This window comes from Bombina bombina, chromosome 2 (genome assembly GCF_027579735.1).
Source record: "Bombina bombina isolate aBomBom1 chromosome 2, aBomBom1.pri, whole genome shotgun sequence".
NCBI lineage: Eukaryota > Metazoa > Chordata > Amphibia > Anura > Bombinatoridae > Bombina > Bombina bombina.
In genome coordinates this window covers 889,088,450-889,111,510 of record NC_069500.1, presented here as the reverse complement: position 1 = coordinate 889,111,510, position 23,061 = coordinate 889,088,450, and the positions used below count along the sequence as shown (strand labels likewise).

The 23,061-nt window shown below is 39.6% G+C and overlaps 1 protein-coding gene across 1 annotated transcript in view; it reads left to right on the top strand.

Annotated features, from left to right (window-relative positions):
• The window catches only part of TBC1D2 (TBC1 domain family member 2), a 236,611-nt gene that overhangs the window by 156,110 nt on the left and 57,440 nt on the right, over window positions 1-23,061 (top strand). Inside the window, exon 6 of the mRNA XM_053703232.1 lies at window positions 18,217-18,413. Within this exon, the coding sequence (XP_053559207.1) occupies window positions 18,217-18,413 (197 nt within the window). The remainder of the gene's footprint in view (window positions 1-18,216; window positions 18,414-23,061) is intronic.

Genomic DNA, 23,061 nt, shown 5'->3' with positions numbered 1-23,061 from the left:
TTTCGTCCCTCCCCCCATATTTAAAAAATTGTTTCCTATGGTCGACCCCAGAAAGGACTTATGGCAGACAGTCCCCAAGGTCGAGGGAGCGGTTTCTACTTTAAATAAACGCACCACTATACCCATAGAGGATAGTTGTGCTTTCAAAGATCCTATGGATAAAAAATTAGAAGGTTTGCTTAAAAAGATGTTTGTTCAGCAGGGTTACCTTCTACAACCAATTTCATGCATTGTCCCTGTCACTACAGCCGCATGTTTCTGGTTTGATGAGCTGATAAAGGCGCTCGATAGTGATTCTCCTCCTTATGAGGAGATTATGGACAGAATCAATGCTCTCAAATTGGCTAATTCTTTCACCCTAGACGCCACTTTGCAATTGGCTAGGTTAGCGGCTAAGAATTCTGGGTTTGCTATTGTGGCGCGCAGAGCGCTTTGGTTGAAATCTTGGTCGGCTGATGCGTCTTCCAAGAACAAGCTACTAAACATTCCTTTCAAGGGGAAAACGCTGTTTGGCCCTGACTTGAAAGAGATTATCTCGGATATCACTGGGGGTAAGGGCCACGCCCTTCCTCAGGATCGGCCTTTCAAGGCGAAAAATAGACCTAATTTTCGTCCCTTTCGTAAAAACGGACCAGCCCAAAGTGCTACGTCCTCTAAGCAAGAGGGTAATACTTCTCAAGCCAAGCCAGCTTGGAGACCAATGCAAGGCTGGAACAAGGGAAAGCAGGCCAAGAAGCCTGCCACTGCTACCAAGACAGCATGAAATATTGGCCCCCGATCCGGGACCGGATCTGGTGGGGGGCAGACTCTCTCTCTTCGCTCAGGCTTGGGCAAGAGATGTTCTGGATCCTTGGGCGCTAGAAATAGTCTCCCAGGGTTATCTCCTGGAATTCAAGGGACTTCCCCCAAGGGGGAGGTTCCACAGGTCTCAGTTGTCTTCAGACCACATAAAAAGACAGGCGTTCTTACATTGTGTAGAAGACCTGTTAAAAATGGGAGTGATTCATCCTGTTCCAATAAGAGAACAAGGGATGGGGTTCTACTCCAATCTGTTCATAGTTCCCAAAAAAGAGGGAACGTTCAGACCAATCTTAGATCTCAAGATCTTAAACAAGTTTCTCAAGGTTCCATCTTTCAAGATGGAAACCATTCGAACTATTCTTCCTTCCATCCAGGAGGGTCAATTCATGACCACGGTGGATTTAAAGGATGCGTATCTACATATTCCTATCCACAAGGAACATCATCGGTTCCTAAGGTTTGCATTCCTGGACAAACATTACCAGTTCGTGGCGCTTCCTTTCGGATTAGCCACTGCTCCGAGGATTTTCACAAAGGTACTAGGGTCCCTTCTAGCGGTGCTAAGACCAAGGGGCATTGCAGTAGTACCTTACCTGGACGACATTCTGATTCAAGCGTCGTCCCTTCCTCAAGCAAAGGCTCACACGGACATTGTCCTGGCCTTTCTCAGATCTCACGGCTGGAAAGTGAACGTGGAAAAGAGTTCTCTATCCCCGTCAACAAGGGTTCCCTTCTTGGGAACAATTATAGACTCCTTAGAAATGAGGATCTTTCTAACAGAGGCCAGAAAAACAAAACTTCTAGACTCTTGTCGGATACTTCATTCCGTTCCTCTTCCTTCCATAGCTCAGTGCATGGAAGTGATCGGGTTGATGGTAGCGGCGATGGACATAGTTCCTTTTGCGCGCATTCATCTAAGACCATTACAACTGTGCATGCTCAGTCAGTGGAATGGGGACTATACAGACTTGTCTCCGAAGATACAAGTAAATCAGAGGACCAGAGACTCACTCCGTTGGTGGCTGTCCCTGGACAATCTGTCTCAAGGGATGACGTTCCGCAGACCAGAGTGGGTCATTGTCACGACCGACGCCAGTCTGATGGGCTGGGGCGCGGTCTGGGGATCCCTGAAAGCTCAGGGTCTTTGGTCTCGGGAAGAATCTCTTCTACCGATAAATATTCTGGAACTGAGAGCGATATTCAATGCTCTCAAGGCCTGGCCTCGGCTAGCGAGGACCAAGTTCATACGGTTTCAATCAGACAACATGACAACTGTTGCGTACATCAACCATCAGGGGGGAACAAGGAGTTCCCTAGCGATGGAAGAAGTGACCAAAATCATTCTATGGGCGGAGTCTCACTCCTGCCACCTGTCTGCTATCCACATCCCAGGAGTGGAAAATTGGGAAGCGGATTTTCTGAGTCGTCAGACATTGCATCCGGGGGAGTGGGAACTCCATCCGGAAATCTTTGCCCAAGTCACTCACCTGTGGGGCATTCCAGACATGGATCTGATGGCCTCTCGTCAGAACTTCAAAGTTCCTTGCTACGGGGCCAGATCCAGGGATCCCAAGGCGGCTCTAGTGGATGCACTAGTAGCACCTTGGACCTTCAAACTAGCTTATGTGTTCCCGCCATTTCCTCTCATCCCCAGGCTGGTAGCCAGGATCAATCAGGAGAGGGCGTCGGTGATCTTGATAGCTCCTGCGTGGCCACGCAGGACTTGGTATGCAGATCTGGTGAATATGTCATCGGCTCCACCTTGGAAGCTACCTTTGAGACGAGACCTTCTTGTTCAGGGTCCGTTCGAACATCCGAATCTGGTTTCACTCCAGCTGACTGCTTGGAGATTGAACGCTTGATTTTATCGAAGCGAGGATTCTCAGATTCTGTTATCGATACTCTTGTTCAGGCCAGAAAGCCTGTAACTAGAAAGATTTACCACAAAATTTGGAAAAAATATATCTGTTGGTGTGAATCTAAAGGATTCCCTTGGGACAAGGTTAAGATTCCTAGGATTCTATCCTTCCTTCAAGAAGGATTGGAAAAAGGATTATCTGCAAGTTCCCTGAAGGGACAGATTTCTGCCTTGTCGGTATTACTTCACAAAAAGCTGGCAGCTGTGCCAGATGTTCAAGCCTTTGTTCAGGCTCTGGTTAGAATCAAGCCTGTTTACAAACCTTTGACTCCTCCTTGGAGTCTCAATTTAGTTCTTTCAGTTCTTCAGGGGGTTCCGTTTGAACCCTTACATTCCGTTGATATTAAGTTATTATCTTGGAAAGTTTTGTTTTTAGTTGCGATTTCTTCTGCTAGAAGAGTCTCAGAATTATCTGCTCTGCAGTGTTCTCCTCCTTATCTGGTGTTCCATGCAGATAAGGTGGTTTTACGTACTAAACCTGGTTTTCTTCCGAAAGTTGTTTCTAACAAAAACATTAACCAGGAGATTATCGTACCTTCTCTGTGTCCGAAACCAGTTTCAAAGAAGGAACGTTTGTTGCACAATTTGGATGTTGTTCGCGCTCTAAAATTCTATTTAGATGCTACAAAGGATTTTAGACAAACATCTTCCTTGTTTGTTGTTTATTCAGGTAAAAGGAGAGGTCAAAAAGCAACTTCTACCTCTCTCTCTTTTTGGATTAAAAGCATCATCAGATTAGCTTACGAGACTGCCGGACGGCAGCCTCCCGAAAGAATCACAGCTCATTCCACTAGGGCTGTGGCTTCCACATGGGCCTTCAAGAACGAGGCTTCTGTTGATCAGATATGTAGGGCAGCGACTTGGTCTTCACTGCACACTTTTACCAAATTTTACAAGTTTGATACTTTTGCTTCTTCTGAGGCTATTTTTGGGAGAAAGGTTTTGCAAGCCGTGGTGCCTTCCATTTAGGTGACCTGATTTGCTCCCTCCCTTCATCCGTGTCCTAAAGCTTTGGTATTGGTTCCCACAAGTAAGGATGACGCCGTGGACCGGACACACCTATGTTGGAGAAAACAGAATTTATGTTTACCTGATAAATTTCTTTCTCCAACGGTGTGTCCGGTCCACGGCCCGCCCTGGTTTTTTAATCAGGTCTGATAATTTATTTTCTTTAACTACAGTCACCACGGTACCATATGGTTTCTCCTATGCAAATATTCCTCCTTAACGTCGGTCGAATGACTGGGGTAGGCGGAGCCTAGGAGGGATCATGTGACCAGCTTTGCTGGGCTCTTTGCCATTTCCTGTTGGGGAAGAGAATATCCCACAAGTAAGGATGACGCCGTGGACCGGACACACCGTTGGAGAAAGAAATTTATCAGGTAAACATAAATTCTGTTTTTTGCAAGGATTACAAACCTATTTCCCAAAGGATTCTATTGGATACTATTAAAAGGCAATCTCTTTCGTGGCCAATTTTTGGGGGTGTCATAACAGGCACTTGTCTAAAAGAGTGATTTCTGTCTCTGCTGCAGTTAGGCGTACTGTACCTTTAATAAGGTCTAGAAGATCAGTTAGGCCTTAACTACAGTAGTCTATTTTAGTTCTGTGTTTGTAGCATGTGGTTACTTGTGTATTGAGTTACTGAACTTCTTACTCTGACAATTACTTCTTAGACATACTGTTTTGACTTCTGATCTCCCTGACAACGTATTTTACATAAACCCCTTGTTTGTATCTGACTTAGTATTTGACTTTGGCTTGTTTGTGGGCTCTGCATTTGTTAAATGATTCTGTGCTGCTTTTCCCTGAGAGGCCTTGACCTGGACTGTCTAACTAAGTTTTTCTTTACCCCAGATACCTCTGCTATCAAAAGATCTGCATTAAGTAATTTATGCAAGCTGCATTTATCTAGATAGAGAGACTAAACTTATACAAAGGTATGTCTTTCTTCAATATTTGAATTTATAAACTTACAGTTACTTTCTAGTACTGAGTTGCTGTTTATTTTGTAGGAGCTGAGTAAAGTACTAGAGAAAGTTCAGCCGCTAAGTTTAGTCTTTTTTGCTCTCTTACCCCTGACCTCTGTTGAAACACTGTGTTGTTAACATTCAGTGCATCAGTAAGGACTTGTGGTGAGCTGAGTCTCTCAGCCATTGATTCCAATTTGTTACATTCAAAACAACAGCATTCCACCTGACACTGAGAAGACGCATGCTTGAAAAGCAGTTTACTGTTTGTTACAGGGGCTTCCTTTCTTTTCCATTCTGGACAATAATCACTTTGGCTTCCTGGTTAAAGCTACTAGGAGGCAGGAAAGTCTCCCCTAAAGCGTATCACTGCCCAATCTACCGGATCAGTTTCCAATTCCTAGGCTTTTAAAAATTAAGCTTCTGTATAACAGATTTGCTAAATTTACCTGTTTGATGTTTTTTTACTTTTACAGAAGCAGTTTTTGTTAGGAAAATTCTACAGGCAGCTGTGCCTATCTTTTCAATAAAATGTTATCCCGCCCTCATTGCTTGTAGACTCCACAGCTTAGGTATTAGTTTCCCAGACGTAATGGACTTGTGGACTCTCACCAAAAGAAAACAAAATGTATATTTACCTGATAAATTAATTTATTTTGAGTTGGTGAGAGTCCACAAGGCCCGTCCTATTTAATTTAACTGTTTGTTTTTCTGGCGGCAGTTCTAGTTTTGCACCTCATTTCTCTGTTCTGTTCTTTCCTACCTTTCTGATTCTCCTTACTTGGCTTTATGTAAGACTGGCTTATTAGTGAGATAGGAGGGATAGCTTACTCTTGGAGTTTTTGGGAATCTATGCCTCCTCCTAGTGTCCTGGAGTTAAATCCTAGACGTAGTGAAATCTACAAATGAAAAAGCAAATTAAATTAATTGCTTTTATAGATATTTCCACAAATTTTTCCACACTCCTTTTTTTTTCAAATCAATGTAGTGCTTTGTTGTGTAATTTTTCTGTTTCCCCTTTTCTAGTATTTTAAGTGCTCACTATTAAGTGTAATCATTGTATTATTTAGGGAAGTAACAAAGACCAACTTATTACGAAGAATTTCATTACTTTTAACTGCTTTTAACCTATTCACCAATTCTAAGAAATTCTGTTGTTTACTGTCTAGTAGATTCTACGGTCTCATGAAGCTCATTTCTTATTATTAGAAACCAATCATTTTTCTGCATAAAAAAATATACGGCCAGATTACGAGTTTTGCGTTAGGAGCTATGCGGTGCTAACGAGCAGTTTTCTCTCACCGCTTACTTACCTACAGCGCTGGTATTACGGGTTTTTACAAACCCGGCGTTAAAAGACAAAAAGTGAGCGTAGAGCAAAATTTTGCTCCACACTTCACTCCAATACCAGCGCTGCTTAAGTCAGCGGTGAGCTGGTCGTACATGCTCGTGCACGATTTCCCAATAGGAATCAACGGGGAGAGCCGGCTGAGAAAAAGTCTAACACCTGCAAAAAAGCAGCATAAAACTCAGTAACGCAGCCCCATTGATTCCTATGGAGAAATAAAATGTATGTTTACACCTAACACCCTAATTGAACCCCGAGTCTAAACACCCCTAACCTTACAGTTATTAATCTCTAATCTGCCGCCCCCGACATCGCCAACACCTACATTATATTTATTAACCCCTAATCTGCTGCTCCGGACATCGCCGCCACCTACATTATATTTATTAACCCCTAATCTGTTACCCCCAACATCGCCGACACCTACATTATTTTTATTAACCCCTAATATGCAGCCCCCGACATCGTCGCCACCTACATTATACTTATTAACCCCTAATCTACCGCTCCAGACATCACCGCCACTATAATAAACATATTAACCCCTAAACCGCCACACTCCCGCCTCGCAAACATTAGTTATATATTATTAACCCCTAATCTGCCATCCCTAACATCGCCGCCACTATACTAAATATATTAACCCCTAAGTCTAAACCTAACACCCCTAACGTAAATATAATTACAATAAATCTAAATAAAAATTATTACTATTACCTAAATAATTCCTATTTAAAACTAAATACTTACCTGTAAAATAAACCCTAAGATAGCTACTATATAACTAATAGCTTAGTTTTTTTTTTATTTTACAGGCAAGTTTGTATTTATTTTAACTAGGTAGAATAGTTACTAAATACTACATAACTACATGGCTAAAATAAATACAAATTGACCTGTAAAATAAATGCCTAACACTACACTACAATTAAATAAATGACCTAAATTATATACAGTTAAATAAATCAAATACAATTAGCTAAAGTACAAAAAAAACCCCACTAAATTACAGAAAATTGTTCCGATCAGCCAATAGAATGCGAGGTCAATCCGATTGGCTGATTGGATCAGCCAATCGTATTGAACTTCAACCTTAATTCCGATTGGCTGATAGAATCCTATCAGCCAATCGGAATTCGAGGGACGCCATCTTGGATGACAGAGGATGGCTCAGCGTCGGCTGGATAAAAGATGGCTCCGCTCCGGATGGATGAAGATAGAAGACGCCACTTGGATGAAGACTTCAATCGGATGGAAGACCTCTTCTCCCCCGCTTTGATGAAGACTTCTACCGGGTGGAGGACCTCTTCTTGCCCCGCTTGTATGAAGACTTCTACCGGATGGAGGACCTCTTCTTGCCCCGCTTGGATGAAGACTTCTACTGGATGGAGGACCTCTTCTTGCTCCGCTTGGATGAAGAATTCGGCTCGGCTGGGTGAAGATGACTCAAGGTAGGGAGATCTTCAGGGGGTTAGTTTTAGGTTTATTTAAGGGGTGTTTGGGTAGGTTAGAGTAGGGGTATGTGGGTGGTGGGTTTTAATGTTGGGGGGGTTGTATTTATTTTACAGGTAAAAGAGCTGATTACTTTGGGGCAATGCCTCGCAAAAAGCCCTTTTAAGGGCTGGTAAAAGAGCTTATTACTTTGTAATTTAGAATAGGGTAGGGAATTTTATTATTTTGGGGGGCTTTTTTATTTTATTAGGGGGCTTAGATTAGGTGTAATTAGTTTAAACTTCTTTTAAAAAAAAATATTTTCTGTAATTTAGTGGGTTTTTTTGTATTATAGATTAGTTTATTTAATTGTATTTTAGTTAAGCTAATTGTAGGTAATTTATTTAATTCATTTATTGATAGTGTAGTCTTAGGTGTATTTGTAACTTAGGTTAGGATTTATTTTACAGGTAATTGTGTAATTATTTTAACTGGGTAGCTATTAAATAGTTATTAACTATTTAATAGCTATTGTACCTAGTTAAAATAAATACAAAGTTGCCTGTAAAATAAATATAAATCCTAAAATAGCTACAATGTAACTATTAGTTATATTGTAGCTATATTAGGGTTTATTTTATAGGTAAGTATTTAGTTTTAAATATGAGTAATTTATTTAATTATAGTAAATTTATTTAGATTAATTTAAATTATATTTAAGTTAGGGGGGTGTTAGGGTTAGACTTAGGTTTAGGGGTTGATAACTTTATTATAGTAGCGGAGAGGTCCGGTCAGCAGATTAGGGGTTAATAAGTGTAGGTAGGTGGCGGCGATGTTAGGGAGGGCAGATTAGGGGTTAATACAATTTATTATAGTGTTTGCGAGGCGGGAGTGTGGCGGTTTAGGGGTTAATACATTTATTATAGTGGCGGCGAGGTCCGGTCGTCAGATTAGGGGTTAATAATTGTAGGTAGGTGGCGGTGACGTTGGGGGGGCAGATTAGGGGGTAATAAATATAATATAGGTGTCGGCGATGTTAGGGGCAGCAGATTAGGGGTTCATAGGGATAATGTAGGTGGCGGCGGTGTCCGGTCGGCAGATTAGGGGTTAATAAGTGTAGGTAGGTGGCGGCGATGTTAGGGAGGGCAGATTAGGGGTTAATACAATTTATTATAGTGTTTGCGAGGCGGGAGTGCGGCGGTTTAGGGGTTAATACATTTATTATAGTGGCGGCGAGGTCCGGTCGTCAGATTAGGGGTTAATAATTGTAGGTAGGTGGCGGCGACATTGGGGGGGGGGCAGATTAGGGGGTAATAAATATAATATGGGTGTCGGCGATGTTAGGGGCAGCAGATTAGGGGTTCATAGGGATAATGTAGGTGGCGGCGGTGTCCGGTCGGCAGATTAGGGGTTAAATTTTTTTATTATAGGGTTTGCTATGTGGGGGGAGCCTCGGTTTAGGGGTTTATAGGTAGTTTATGGGTGTTAGTGTACTTTATAGCACAGTAGTTAAGAGCTTTATGTTCCTGTGTTAGCCCATAAAACTGACTGACTTTTTTTGACGGTAGGAGTCTTGTCGGTAGAGGGTCTACCGCTCACTTCTTTCAAGACTCGTAATACCAGCGTTAGGCAAATCCCATAGAAAAGATAGGATACGCAATTGACGTAAGGGGATCTGCGGTAGCCTCGAGTCGCGGAAAGAAAGTGAGCGGTAGACCCTTTCCTGGCTGACTCTAAATACCAGCGGGCGTTAAAAAGCAGCGTTAGGTCCCCTTAACGCTGCTTTTGACGGCTAACGCCAAACTCTAAATCTAGGCGTTTGTTTTTTGTGTTGTGAATATATTCTTCCATGTTATAGATGTTCATTAGCCACAAATCAACAGGTGACACACATGGGCCAGCAATCTATGCATGCTCAGACCAGAAAAACAAGAAGGTGCAGCCCATGCCAATATGGTGACAACCCTTTTTGATAATGATAGATTTGTGCTAAAAATAAATTATACTGATTGCGTAATTGCCATCAATATTTTAATTTAAAAACATGATTAAAGCACATCTACAATATATTTCCAGTTGTAAAATCAATACAGATATCAATACCGAAATGACATTCAAAACATACGGCTAGATTACGAGTTTTGCGGTATGAGTGAAAAAGCACCGTTATGGCTCTTTTTCACTACCGCTGGTATTACGAGTCTTGCAGGTTTAGCTGCACCGCACACTTTTTTGGCCGTAACGCAACGTAACTACCGCAGCTTTCAAAAAGTCCTTTCTCAATGGGACTTCCTTTGCGCTGGTATTATGAGTCTGCCTAGGAGGCCAAAAAGTGAGCGGTACAGCCTATACCATCAAGATCCATACAGTAAACTGAAAGTCAGTAGTTATGGGTTTTATGCTACAACGCCGTAACATAAAACTCATAACTAAAGTGCTAAAAAGTACACTAACACCCATAAACTACCTATTAACCCCTAAACCGAAGCCCTCCCGCATCTCAAACACTATAATAAAAATATTATCCCCTAATCTGCCGCTCCGGACATTGCCGCCACTAGAATAAACATATTAACCCTTAAACCGCCACACTCCCGCATCGCAAACACTAGTTAAATATTATTAACCCCTAATCTGCTTTCCCTAACATCACCGCAACCTACATTACTGTTATTAACCCCATCGTCGCCACCTACCTACACTTATTAACCCCTAATCTGCAACCCTCAACGTCGCCGCCACAATACTAAAGTTATTAACCCCTAAACCTAACCCTAACAGCCACTAACTTTAATGTAATTAAAATAAATCTAAATAAAACCTACTAGTAATAACTAAATAATTCCTATTTAAAACTAAATACTTACCTATAAAATAAACCCTAAGCTAGCTACAATATAACTAGTAGTTACATTGTAGCTATCTTATGTTTTATTTTTATTTCACAGCTAAGTTTATATTTATTTTAACTAGATAGACTAGTTAGTAAATAGTTATTAACTATTTATCAGCTACCTAGCTAAAATAAATACAAATTTACCTTAAAAATAAAACCTAACCTGTCTTACACTAACACCTAACATTACACTACAATTAAATAAATTACATTAATTAAATACAATTAACTAAATTACAACAACAAACAAACACTAAATTATACAAAATAAAAAAGAAATGATCAAACATTTAAACTAATTACACCTAATCTAATAGCCCTATCAAAATAATAAAAGCCCCCCCCAAAAATAAAAAAAACCCCTAGCCTACACTAAACTGCCAATAGCCCTTAAAAGGGCCTTTTGCGGGGCATTACCCCAAACAAATCAGCTCTTTTACCTGTAAAAAAAAAAAAATTTGGTCAGTGATTTTCAACCTTTTTTTGCCACGGCACATTTTTTGACATTAAAAAATCCTGCGGCACACCGCCATCCCAAAATTTTACAAAATCACACATTGTAGCCTAATACAGCATATATATACTGTATATACTGTGTGTGTATATATATATATATATATATATATATATATATATATATATATATATATATATATATACACATACATACAATTTAGTCAATTCAATTAAGCTTTATTAGCATGTCAGTCACTACAACTGTATTGCCAAAACTAGATGCACAATAATAACAATCAAAAGTTCCACGTATTGAGGCTGTTAGGGGGGTACCATTAATAAAAATAAATTCTTAGGTGATATGCAGTAGTTCCATGAAGTAAAAGTTCCGCTTGTTAGGGCAGTAAGCTGTGAACAAGTATTGAGCCCAAAAACAGAAACTACTGGGGACCAAGTGATCCTACTGTTAAAGTCCCTAAGTCTTGGGGGCACCAGTATAAAAGTTTCACAATCAGGGTAGGATAAGCATAAATATGGGACCCACAAAAGAGCATCAGGGCTTGGCAATCAGGCAATAATGAGAGTAAACTGAAAAATTACAAAAGTTAAGCCAGGAGGGCAAATGACATAAAATAGTGAAAAGAGAAAGAGAGCGCCTCATAGCACTATGAGGCGCTCTCTTTCTCTTTTCACTATCTAGATATCTGACTCACCAACAGCACCAAGAGAAGCAGCCTCGCTACACAGAAAGATTTTTGGACTCTCTCAAGACTCCTATCTAATAACGGACTTTTGGGTTTGCATTAGCAATTTATGTTGGAACTCTTTTCACTTTATATCAACAGTCACCGTCACTTGTCACATATATATTGGTAATTTTTACAATGTTTTAGTTGATTGTAGACATCACTGTGTGTGTATACTATTTTCATTTCCATTTTTATTTATTCCTGCTATATATAGCAAACGATATAATAATATCTTTTACTTCTCCAATGCCACTATAATGGAAAATTTCTAGCAATTTACACTAATCATTCTGCAAAACAGACACAACTCTATCGCTATTAACCCTCTTTTGTTGGCGCACCTTATTTATATTTTGTAGAATTACTTTTACAAAATATATACCCCCTTCAAATGACATAAAATGCATATGATGGTAAACAGAAAGGTCTCACCCAGTTAAAGCAGATGTCTTCTTCTCTATGCTGAAACAATATAATTAATATCCAGGGCAATTCTCCCTGAGCTTGAGAATCCAGGAAGGGGAGGGAAGTGGATCTGTAAAACTGTGACTGTCGGAGTGTGTAGGCAGCAAATGATCCAAAGACCTCCACAGACACAGAAAGAAAATGGCGGCCGTTCCCTCCACTTCAGCCCACTCTCCTCTATTCTTCAAGGACTCCGGTAAGTAACACGTACCTCCTGGCCAGTTACCCCGTTTGGAAGCTTGGGGACAAGTGAATATAGGCTCCTAGGCCTCAGAGTCTGCTGCGGCGAGATGTGAGCTGTCAACCCCCGGCACTAACAGGCGTCCGCAACAGGTAGGGGAGAAGAAAAAAGGACTGAAGCTGTTTGCTTGACCTCTGGAGCGCAGCCCGGACCCTCCGGAGTGTTGTATATCTTTTTATTAGATCTCTCAGTGGTCCTCGTGGCTATCGTAGCAGATAGCAGATGCCTTCAAATACATGCGCCACCACCAAAATGCGCACTGGCTTGACGGGTCTTCTCTTGCTCAGATCTCCTTGATAGGAACTTTTGTAATGTAGTTGAAATCTCCGGAGCGGAGCTCCGACCCTCCGGAGAACTGTGTGGAAGTTGAGAGAGTCCCTGCGTGTCCGGATGAGTGCGTATGGTAGTAGCAGCTACCGGCTTCTGTTCCGCTTCAAGAGTGCAAACTCACGGCGGCACACCTGACGATCTCTCACGGCACACTAGTGTGCCGCGGCACAGTGGTTGAAAATCACTGGATTAGGTGTAATTAGTTTAAATATTTGATCATTTCTTTTTTATTTTGTGTAATTTAGTGTTTTGTTTTTTTTTGTAATTTAGTTAATTGTATTTAATTAATGTAATTTATTTAATTGTAGTGTAAGGTTAGGTATTAGTGTAAGGCAGGTTAGGTTTTATTTTACAGGTAAATTTGTATTTATTTTAGCTAGGTAGCTAGTAAATAGTTAATAACTATTTACTAACTATTCTACCTAGTTAAAATAAATACAACTTAGCTGTGAACCAAAAATAAAACTTAAGATAGCTACAATGTAACTATTAGTTATATTGTAGCTAGCTTAGGGTTTATTTTATAGGTAAGTATTTAGTTTTAAATAGGAATTATTTAGTTATTAATAGTAGATTTTATTTAGATTTATTTTAATTACATTAAAGTTAGTGGGTGTTAGGGTTAGGGGTTAATAACTTTAGTATAGTGATGGCGACGTTGGGGGCGGCAGATTAGGGGTTAATAAGTGCAGGTAGGTGGGGGCGGCAGATTAGGGGTTAATAACTGTATGTAGGTGGCAGCGGTGTCAGGGCGGCAGATTAGGGGTTAATAAGTGTAATGTAGGTAGCGGCGATGTTGGGGGCAGCAGATTAGGGGTTAATAAGTGTAGGTAGGTGGCGGTGGTGTCGGGGGCGGCAGATTAGGGGTTAATAAGTATAATGTAGGTGTCGGCGATGTCGGGGGCGGCAGATTAGGGGTGTTTAGACTCGGGGTTTATGTTAGGGTGTTAGGTTTAAACATAACTTTTCTTTCCCCATAGGAATCAATGGGGCTGCGTTACGGAGCTTTACGCTCCTTTATTGCAGGTGTTAGGCTTTTTTTCAGCCGGCTCTCCCCATTGATGTTTATGGGGAATTTGTGCACGAGCACGTAAAACCAGCTCAAAGCAGCACTGGTATTGGAGTGCAGTATGGAGCTCAATTTTGCTTTACGCTGCAATATTGCCTGCTAACACCGGGTTTTTGTAAACCTGTAATAGCAGCGCTATAGGGAGGTGAGCGGTGACAATAACTTGCAAGTTAGTACCGAGCAGCTCTTACCGCAAAACTCCTAATGTAGACGATATTTTTTTTTTTTTTGAATAAAGTTTTTTATTGAGAAATGACAATAACATCAAATAAACGCAACAAATCTGCGAGTTCAATTTTTCACAACAATACAAGTGTCAACAATGCATCTGAGGACCCTGAATGAAACCTCACTTTTAGCAATATGGCTCCTTACTAAACAGTTATTGCTGAGGTTAAAAAAGAAATTTTCAATAAACTGGGTCAGATGAGGTGAGAGAGAACATACAAAAAAACCCATTTCTATAGAACTTAATATAATCATCATCGAGATGTTGCTACCCTGAGAAGGTATTTCTCATTTTTCATTTAACTTTACATGGTAGACCGCATACTATACAGTATATAATAGTAAGAAATGGTAACTCTCACAGTTTATTAGAGTGCAAACAGGGCAAAATAAAATGATGTTTAATAAAACATAAGAAGTAAATAAACCCTAAACTATGAGAATATAGTTATGTATCACGGTCTTGCGCAATTTGTATATATATCAGGCCAGAAATGGTCCTCTCCGGGCCATAGAGATGGTAAATTAGAATACCTGTTCAGTTAGTAATAGGGCCCGGAAGGAGTTAGTTTTACAAATTTAAAGGGGGAAGGGATGCAGCGGACAAGAGCCGCTCGATATAAAATAGGGGGTGGGGGACGGAGCTAGCCAAGAAGTCGGGGGTGTAGTTACTATTAAGGAAAGGGTTAGTGTTATCAGCTAGACAATAAGATAGATACTTGCTCAAATGAAAGATAGGCTGTTGAGCAGAGGGTTCAGACAGCTCATCTCAGACCTCAGTGAAGGTGAAATATAATCGTGTAGAAGAGTGAAATGAGTAATAGGGCACTTGAGGTCGTTCAGCTGTAGGATGTATGGGATTAAACATAGAGCATATAATATTGAAGTCTCCAATTAGTAAAATGTACAACGTGAGAGAGAATGACAAACCTGGTAGAACCTCTTAGAACAGTAGGGTGGAAACTCAATAGCTTCAAGAGATCACAATGTACTTAAGACAATCATGTCCAATCAAATCAGGCTAGAACATTACTATCTGGGACTATAAATAACTATGTGACAATTTTACCTCCAATTAGGCTCTCCTGAGTATTACCAGGGTAAACTAGACATAGTGTAAATACATAGACAAAATGTGTGCGAGCTAAACACCATAGAGAACCCTGTAATAATGTCGCCAACAAAAAAAAAATGATCTAACCCTGTCCTTTCAGCCCAGGTTGCTAATTCTTTACACTTAAGGGGGCAACCTTTTAGTATAGAAGTGAGTTGTAATTGATGAGAGGAGTTTGGCAAGTCTTATTTATAAAGCTATGGCGTAACTATGTTATATGAGTTAGGAGCAGGCAGGGAGTACAGTAAGATAGTATCTCAGCAGAGTTATAATAGACAGAACAATATAAAGCCCTATAGGACTATGCACCACCCACTACACATCAGGGTTAAAACAGACTGACGAAATACAAATAGAAGTTTGCTTGACTCAAGTCCAGTAAATACAAATAGGTGGAAGGTGGCGGGTTAATACCACGGAAAAATATTCACCAGGTTGGATGAGTGTCTAATATGTAATACCCCCCCAGGAATTAACATTAACCTGGGGGTGGGGGAAAAGGTAGTGCAAATATAAATGTAGACGGTGCAGAGCAATAACCAACGTTTCTCTCAAGAGATGATAGGTATAACCGTAAACAACCTGTTACCCCATACACACCCCAACTGTACACTAACTGGACCGTATTAAACCTATTACTTTACATAGGCTGTATCTACTTACTAGGATTGCTGCTCTGAAGTGGTATATAATTAATCCGGACATCTAACCTGCAATAACAGAAGTTCTGCTTACAATAACTTAAGCTTAAATGAGATAGACATCATAATTAATACATAGTGGCTGCATAATGTACAACAACAAATGGCTGGACAACCTGCAAATTATCTCAATCAATCCCCCATCTCCCCCGCTAGCTGAGGGAGACAGAGAATACAATGGGTTAGCATATGAGATTTACATACACACATTTAGTAGTTGCATATAAAAGAGACAAATCTGGTTGGGACATCTACTTTTGTCAAATAAAGAAAACTGTAGCGAACCCTATGAGTAATTTATACATTATCGCCTAAAATCAGGAAAATTAAGCATAGTGAACAAAGTGACTGTAAACTTATAAGAGCTGACTCAGCATACCCTACATCACAGATACAAGGTAATATTTGTAATAATACTCATATGGCACGAGAGCGAAAAGAACCCCACTAAAAGAGCTAGGAATACTTTCCCTGTGGGTTAGTGCAGGTAGGTATATACAGGTCTGATGAAGGATAAAAATAACTGCCTCCAGCTAAGAATAACATATCAGAGCAAGGGTCAATAACATTCAATTCTCAATATATGAAAATACTTGGGTAAAGTTTATAAGTTAACGGAAACCAGTGAATAATCTAGGTAATGCCAACACTTCAAACAAGGGGTGGTATGGTGACAAAGTTAGAGTAAGACCATATGTACATATTAAGACACCGCATCAGACATGGTAGTCATATCGTCATTAGTGACACTCAGTGGAGCTGAGAAGTAGCTGAAGATTCTTTAAAGGCCATATAAAGTTTGCTAATTATCCTATCAAAAAGGGACAGTAGGAGTGCTGTATCTTCTCTTAGACTATATATACAAAGGGGAGCATTACTGAACCGCTTGTAGCCATCTTGCGACAGCTACACCTATCTTTTAGGCTAGATTGAAGACCAGAAAAAAATAGATATAAAACCAGGAATTCTCCTTTGTAGCCAACAACTGCCAATTAGCTATTGTAAAACATTAAAAAAGTCTGGAGGCTCAAAGGAGGTACAGTGGTCATAATCTGTGAGAGTGATAAGACAAAGCATTAAATAAACACATGCATATAAGAGCTATCGTCTCAAATGCAGATAGTACAGTTCTATGTAAAAACAATGGGTCATGTAAGCATCTCCAATATATATGTTAATCCAAGACAATGTTGTACCATCTAATTGAATATACTATAAAACCATAGCAACAGAACATTAAGAGCAAATGTCTCAGAAACTGGAAGGTGTATTATGTTTGTTGATGTAAGCATCCAGCAATGGAGTCATCATTACTACGTGTGCACAGATGAGTCCTAGCTTCACTGTCTCTGCAAGTGAATTACAGGTTGTAAGGCAATAGTTCACTATCCGATCCCTGCAGGGGTGTCTGTGAGTTGGCTACCGCCACAAAAGGGACATTGATTGAGGCAATAAAGACCAGTGAGCCATAAGAGGTGTCGTCCAGAGAGAGTCAGGCCCAACAGAGGAGGGTAGGTATATGTATGCTGAATCACCTTTTGCCGTACTGGTTGGGGTCCCTTTAGCATTTCAGGGTTCTCAATTGGTACCCGGTCTCCATATAAAGCACCTTGCAGTGTGGTGTGGCCCGCTGCATCTGCCTCCACTAAGAAATGATCTTCTCCAGCTGTGTCACTAAGCATAGGATTCTTGCCGATGGCCCAAAAATTAGTGAACTTGTGGCAGGGATCATTATTTTCCTGTGGCTGCATGAACAAGCCCTCATGAGACAGTACACGTCCCTGAGTAGACTGTTCATCAGAAATTGGTCCAGTCGCAGTTTTGTTAGCTGCGTGTTCTACTTGTGGGGTCGATCTCTGATTATAGATGTGAGGCAAGCGAATGAGTCATCCACCTTCCTGGCTAATGACCCTAGGAGGGTCCGAATTTGCATGAAATAGAGATCCTCCATGGTCAGGGATTCCCTCTAGGTGACAGAGGTAGTTAGGTTGATCCACAAGATACTCTTTCCGTGAAAAATATTTAGTCCCAGGTATCAAAAGCACAATTCTTTCTCTGAGCGGACATCCAAAACCGATATTATTGTAGATATAAGCACCTGCTAGTGACATTGATAGAGAGCATTAATCTTTTCCATTTGGAAGTCGTAGTGAAATTAAGTCATGTAGCCGATATTTAATTAAAAAAAAAAAAAATGTCACTTGATCAAATTGTAAAACTAATACACACACGGATTAAATTAACCCTGTTAACCCATTATAAGAGGAAGCACTCTCTGATAGGGAAAAAAAGTTGCATGTTGGTCATGTTGTCAGTATTTCTGATTGGCTGTGGAGGTGATAAGGATGTAATTTAAGGTAAAAAGAGTACAAGCCTACAAGTTTTTCTTGATTTGCATGTTTTTTTTTTGTTTGGTTTATTGGTTCTGCTACTTGTTGATCACCAGCCATTATCTGTAGTTCAAGGTACAGTATAAAATGTATTATTATTTTTTTGCAGTTCAGGAAATGCATGGCTTGGAAGCTGTTCTGAAGCCTTCTGTTACGAAGCTGCCTCCTTCATTAAACTTTGCTAGAAAAGCCAGGAGACATAATGGATTCATAGGACAAACAACCACAGAAACCGTGTCCCTAGAAAAGATGAGTAGCCCACAGCAACAAATACAAGCTCTAACCGAGGAGCTGAAGTCTCAGAAGGTAACTCTATTTAAGAATGAACATTTTAATGCTGTTCCTAAATAGGACATGGAAGTCAAAATTAAATGTTTCATGATTCAGATAGAGTGTACAATAAAAAAAACTATCCAGATTACTTATATTAGCAAATGTATTTCTTTCTCTTGGTATCTTTGTTTTTTTAAATGTAGCTTCTTTCCATAAGGCTGTATGTAGATAGGGGCAAGAGCGTGCACGTGTCTTAAGGACTTTAGGAACCTCTATCCCATTCATTAAATCCATTACATTTTATGGTAATCACATAATGATCATTTTGCAAGGCCCCTCATTGGAAAGAGGCAAATTTCTTCTTTGAAAACTGGGATCTCACATCCCTCTATGTGGCTTATGGGAGATGCTAGAGGATCTAAACTAAACTCCCCTCTCATCTTAAAGTACCCCAAAGAAACTGGCACCTACTGGGGCAAGTGATCATCTGCAAATTATAGCGCTATGTGATCCATCATTAAGAGGAGGGAATGTTTTTTCTTTCAAATGACCAGGAAAGGGAGAATGAGACTACCATCATATTAGTTAAAGGGACAGTCTAGTCCAAAATAAACTTTCATGATTCAGATAGGGCATGTCATTTTAAACAATTTTCCAATTTACTTTTATCACCAATTTTGCTTTGTTCTCTTATTATTCTTAGTTGAAAGCTTAACCTAGGAGGTTCATATGCTAATTTCTTAGACCTTGAAGGCCGCCTCTTTTCAGAATGCATTTTAACAGTTTTTTACCACTAGAGGGTGTTAGTTCATGTGTTTCATATAGATAACACTGTGCTCATGCACATAAAGTTACCTGGGAGCCAGCACTGATTGGCTAAACTGCAAATCTGTCAAAAGAACTGAAATAAAGGGGCAGTTTGCAGAGACTTAGATACAAGATAATCACAGAGGTAAAAAGAATATAAATATAACTGTGTTGGTTATGCAAAACTGGGGAATGGGTAATAAAGGGATTATCTACCTTTTAAAACAATAAAAATTCTGGTGTAGACTGTCCCATTAAGTATTGGGACAACATGTTGTAATGCAGAGAACAATATGTGTCATCCTTAGCTTTTAAAGAGTTAGGTAGTTAAAATATAATCCAGCTGTCAGATCCTTTACATAAGACACAAAATATAGAGAAACTATTTAAAGGGATACTAACCCCAATTTTTTTCTTTCATGATTCAGACAGAGCATGCAATTTTAAGCAACTTTCAAATTTACTCCTATTATCAATTTTTCTTTGTTCTCATGTTATCTTGATTTGAAAAAGCAGTAATAAAAGGTTAGGAGCCGGCCCATTTTTAGTTCAACACCTGGGTAGCGCTTGCTAATTGGTTTGCTACATTTAGCCACAAATCAGCAAGTGCTACCCAGGTGCTGAACAAAAAATGGGCTGGCTCTAAAGCTTACAGTACTGCTTTTTCAAATCAAGATAGCATGAGAACAAATAAAAATTGACAATAGGAGTAAATTAGAAAGCTGCTTAAAATCCCATGCTCTATCTGAATCATGAAAGAAAAAAATTGGGTTTAGTATCCCTTTAAGAATAAACTGTAAACTCTGCATTTTGAGCAATAGTTCCAGGAACAAAAATAAATATTTTAATGTACTCACAAAATGCCCAGACATTTTCAACAGAAATATCATGATATATAGAGAAGAGCTACCACATTATTAAAAACTTTAACCAAAATACTCAACAACAGGTGTATCCAACTTTTTTATGTGAGGGAAATAAACCAACTTCTTTTTAAATCCCTCTGGACGTCCACAATTAAAACACTTATGGATCAAAACACTCAAATGTATAAACTATGGGGCCGTTTTATCATTGTATATCCGACATGATACGCTGTAGCGTATCATGTCCGACAGACATCGCTGAATGAGGACAGCATACGCTGTCGGCATTCAGCATTGCACAAGCAGTTCTAGTGAACTGCTTGTACAATGCCGCCCCCTGCAGATTCCGCTAGCAGGGGTGTCAATCAACCCGATCGTATTCGATTGAGTTGATTGCTGTACCCCGCTCGAAGGCTCGTGCGGAAACAGGGCGAGTTGGCCCCATTCGGGGCATAGTAAATCGGCCCCTGTATGTAGATATTTTTAGATAGATAGATTATAGAGTATTTATTCCCCTGATATGAAAAAATATTACCAATATAGGTGTTATTAAAAGACAAATATTTTGCCTTGATTCTAACTTTCAGATATGTTGCTAGCTGAATTTCTGTGGCATCAGACTCATATACATTACCCAGCCATCCCTTTATGTAAGTTTCATATCCAAATCTCAGGCCTTAGATCAGATAAGAATAAATCTAGCCCCACCTTAATACCAGCTGTAAGCCTAAACATCCGACATCTCAAGTACTATAATTTCCTCAGGTTTTCTATTTAAACCTGTTCTTTATCACTATTAACCACAGCACTACATGTGCTCCTCAGACACTCATGGTATATGCTGAAGTAGAAGATATTTGACCAAAGATATCAGATTTTAACTGTCATGGCTCAGTAATGGGCATTAAACCTACCATAATGCACTAGGGGTGTCCCTAGAGAAAAAAGCATGTAGGATGTTCCTGAGGTTCTTAAAGGTACAGTACAGTTAAAATTAAACTTTCATGATTGAGATAGAGTAAGAGTATTCAATTTTGAACAACTTTCCAATTTACTTTTGTTACCTAATTTGCTTAATTTTATTGGTATTCTTTGTTGAAAATGATACCTAGGTAGCAGCAATTTTATTGGTATTCTTTGTTGAAAATGATACCTAGGTAGCAGCAATTTTATTGGTATTCTTTGTTGAAAATGATACCTAGGTAGCAGCAATGCACTACTGCGAACTAGATGCTGATTGGTGGCTGCACGTAATGCTTCTTTTCTTTGGCACAGCAAGCTTCCACTAGTGCATTCCTTTTCCTTTAACAAACAATACAAAGAGAATAAAAATTCTCTAAATTTAAAATAAAATAAAAATCTACAAAAGTAGATTGGAAAGTTGTTCAAAATTGTTTGTTCTGTCTGGATTATGAAAGAAAAAGTGTGTACACGGGCCAAAATCCCCATCCACTTGGATCCCCTCTCTCTCCCTCCCGCCTTCCCCTTCCTTGCCGCTCTCAAAAAAAAACTCTGTAGTGCAGCCGTCCCACCCCCCTCCCGCCCTGCCTTAGCCCGCTCCTGCCCCCCTCCAGCGATGGACCGCCCACCCACCTCCCTCCTAACCCTCCATCGGCACCACCGCTGTCCGATGCAGAGAGGGACACAGAGTGTCCCTCTCTGCTTCTGTAGCTCTGCAAGACTATTTCTGCACTGCCCCACTCGTGGGGCATGCAGAAATAGCGCAATCTTGCTACTTTTAGCAAGATTGCGAAAGAGAGAGGCCCAGGGCTTAACGACCAGCTGGTCATTAAGGGGTTAAGGCAAAGTATGCTTGTCTCACTCTGCAGTCTCTACTGCGCATGACTGCATCGGACAAACATATTTGGCCTTTTATAATATAGGATGATAATTTAATATGAGCCCTATCAACTTCAATTCCCAAAATAGTACTGTATATTTATTTATTCTAATTTATGCTAATGAGCTTGGCCGGTAATTTTTTTCCAGAAAAGGTGGCAATCCTAGTTGCAACTAGCTGGTTTAAATATATAAAATGCACATACCACATATCTATTGATTAGAGAAATACACTATGTATAAACACAATTGCACAGTTTTCATTTAAGGTTCTCTGTATTTTTCATATTGAATGCCAGATCCTTGTTTTTGCTTCAGTAGTGTCACATTACTTGATCACTAGGCTTTTATTTTAAAAGTTTAAGATCATTTAAAGAGATACTTTACTCTTATGTAGCTTTAAATGATATCCCAAACATTTGCTTTCACAATTCATATACCCAAGTTTCCAATTGCTTCATTTTCTTGGTGTCCATTGTTGAAGAAACAACAAAACATTTGGGTAAGCTAAATACATTTGTATAAATGTGCAGCCACCAATCAGCAGCTCCTGAGCCTACCTAGCCATGCTTTTCAGAAAAGGATACCAAGAGAACAAAACAAATTAAATAATAGACGTTAATTGGAAAATTGTTTAAAATTACACCCTCTCTCTGAATCATGAAAGAAAAAAAATTGGGTTTCATGTCCCTTTAAGTCACCTTTAGCATATATATCTAAAAAATATTTTATACATCATTTTACATGTTGATGGTTGTAAAACTAAAAGTAGTTTTTTTTTTGGTGTTCTACCATATTCAAATACCATAATCAAATAGTGTCATCTTGTGCTATTTATTGTAAGTAGATATTATTTATTCTTTTGTATATATAGAAAGGCAACTTGTGTGAGTTAGCGTAGGTTCCATTGACCCCACACTAGGCACTCATATTTTGTTTAAATAATACCCAAAACAAAAGAATGGGGTGGCCAACTTTATTAACTTTTTATAAATAAATGTTGAACATACAATCATTAACCAAAAAAATAACCCATAGGTGTAAGTCCCCAGACTATAAGTCCCCAATCCTCTCTTGACCATCCCTCTGACCTGCTGAATTATAGAATGTTGCCATTTATATACATTTGTTTGATACACACATACTATATATATATATATATATATATA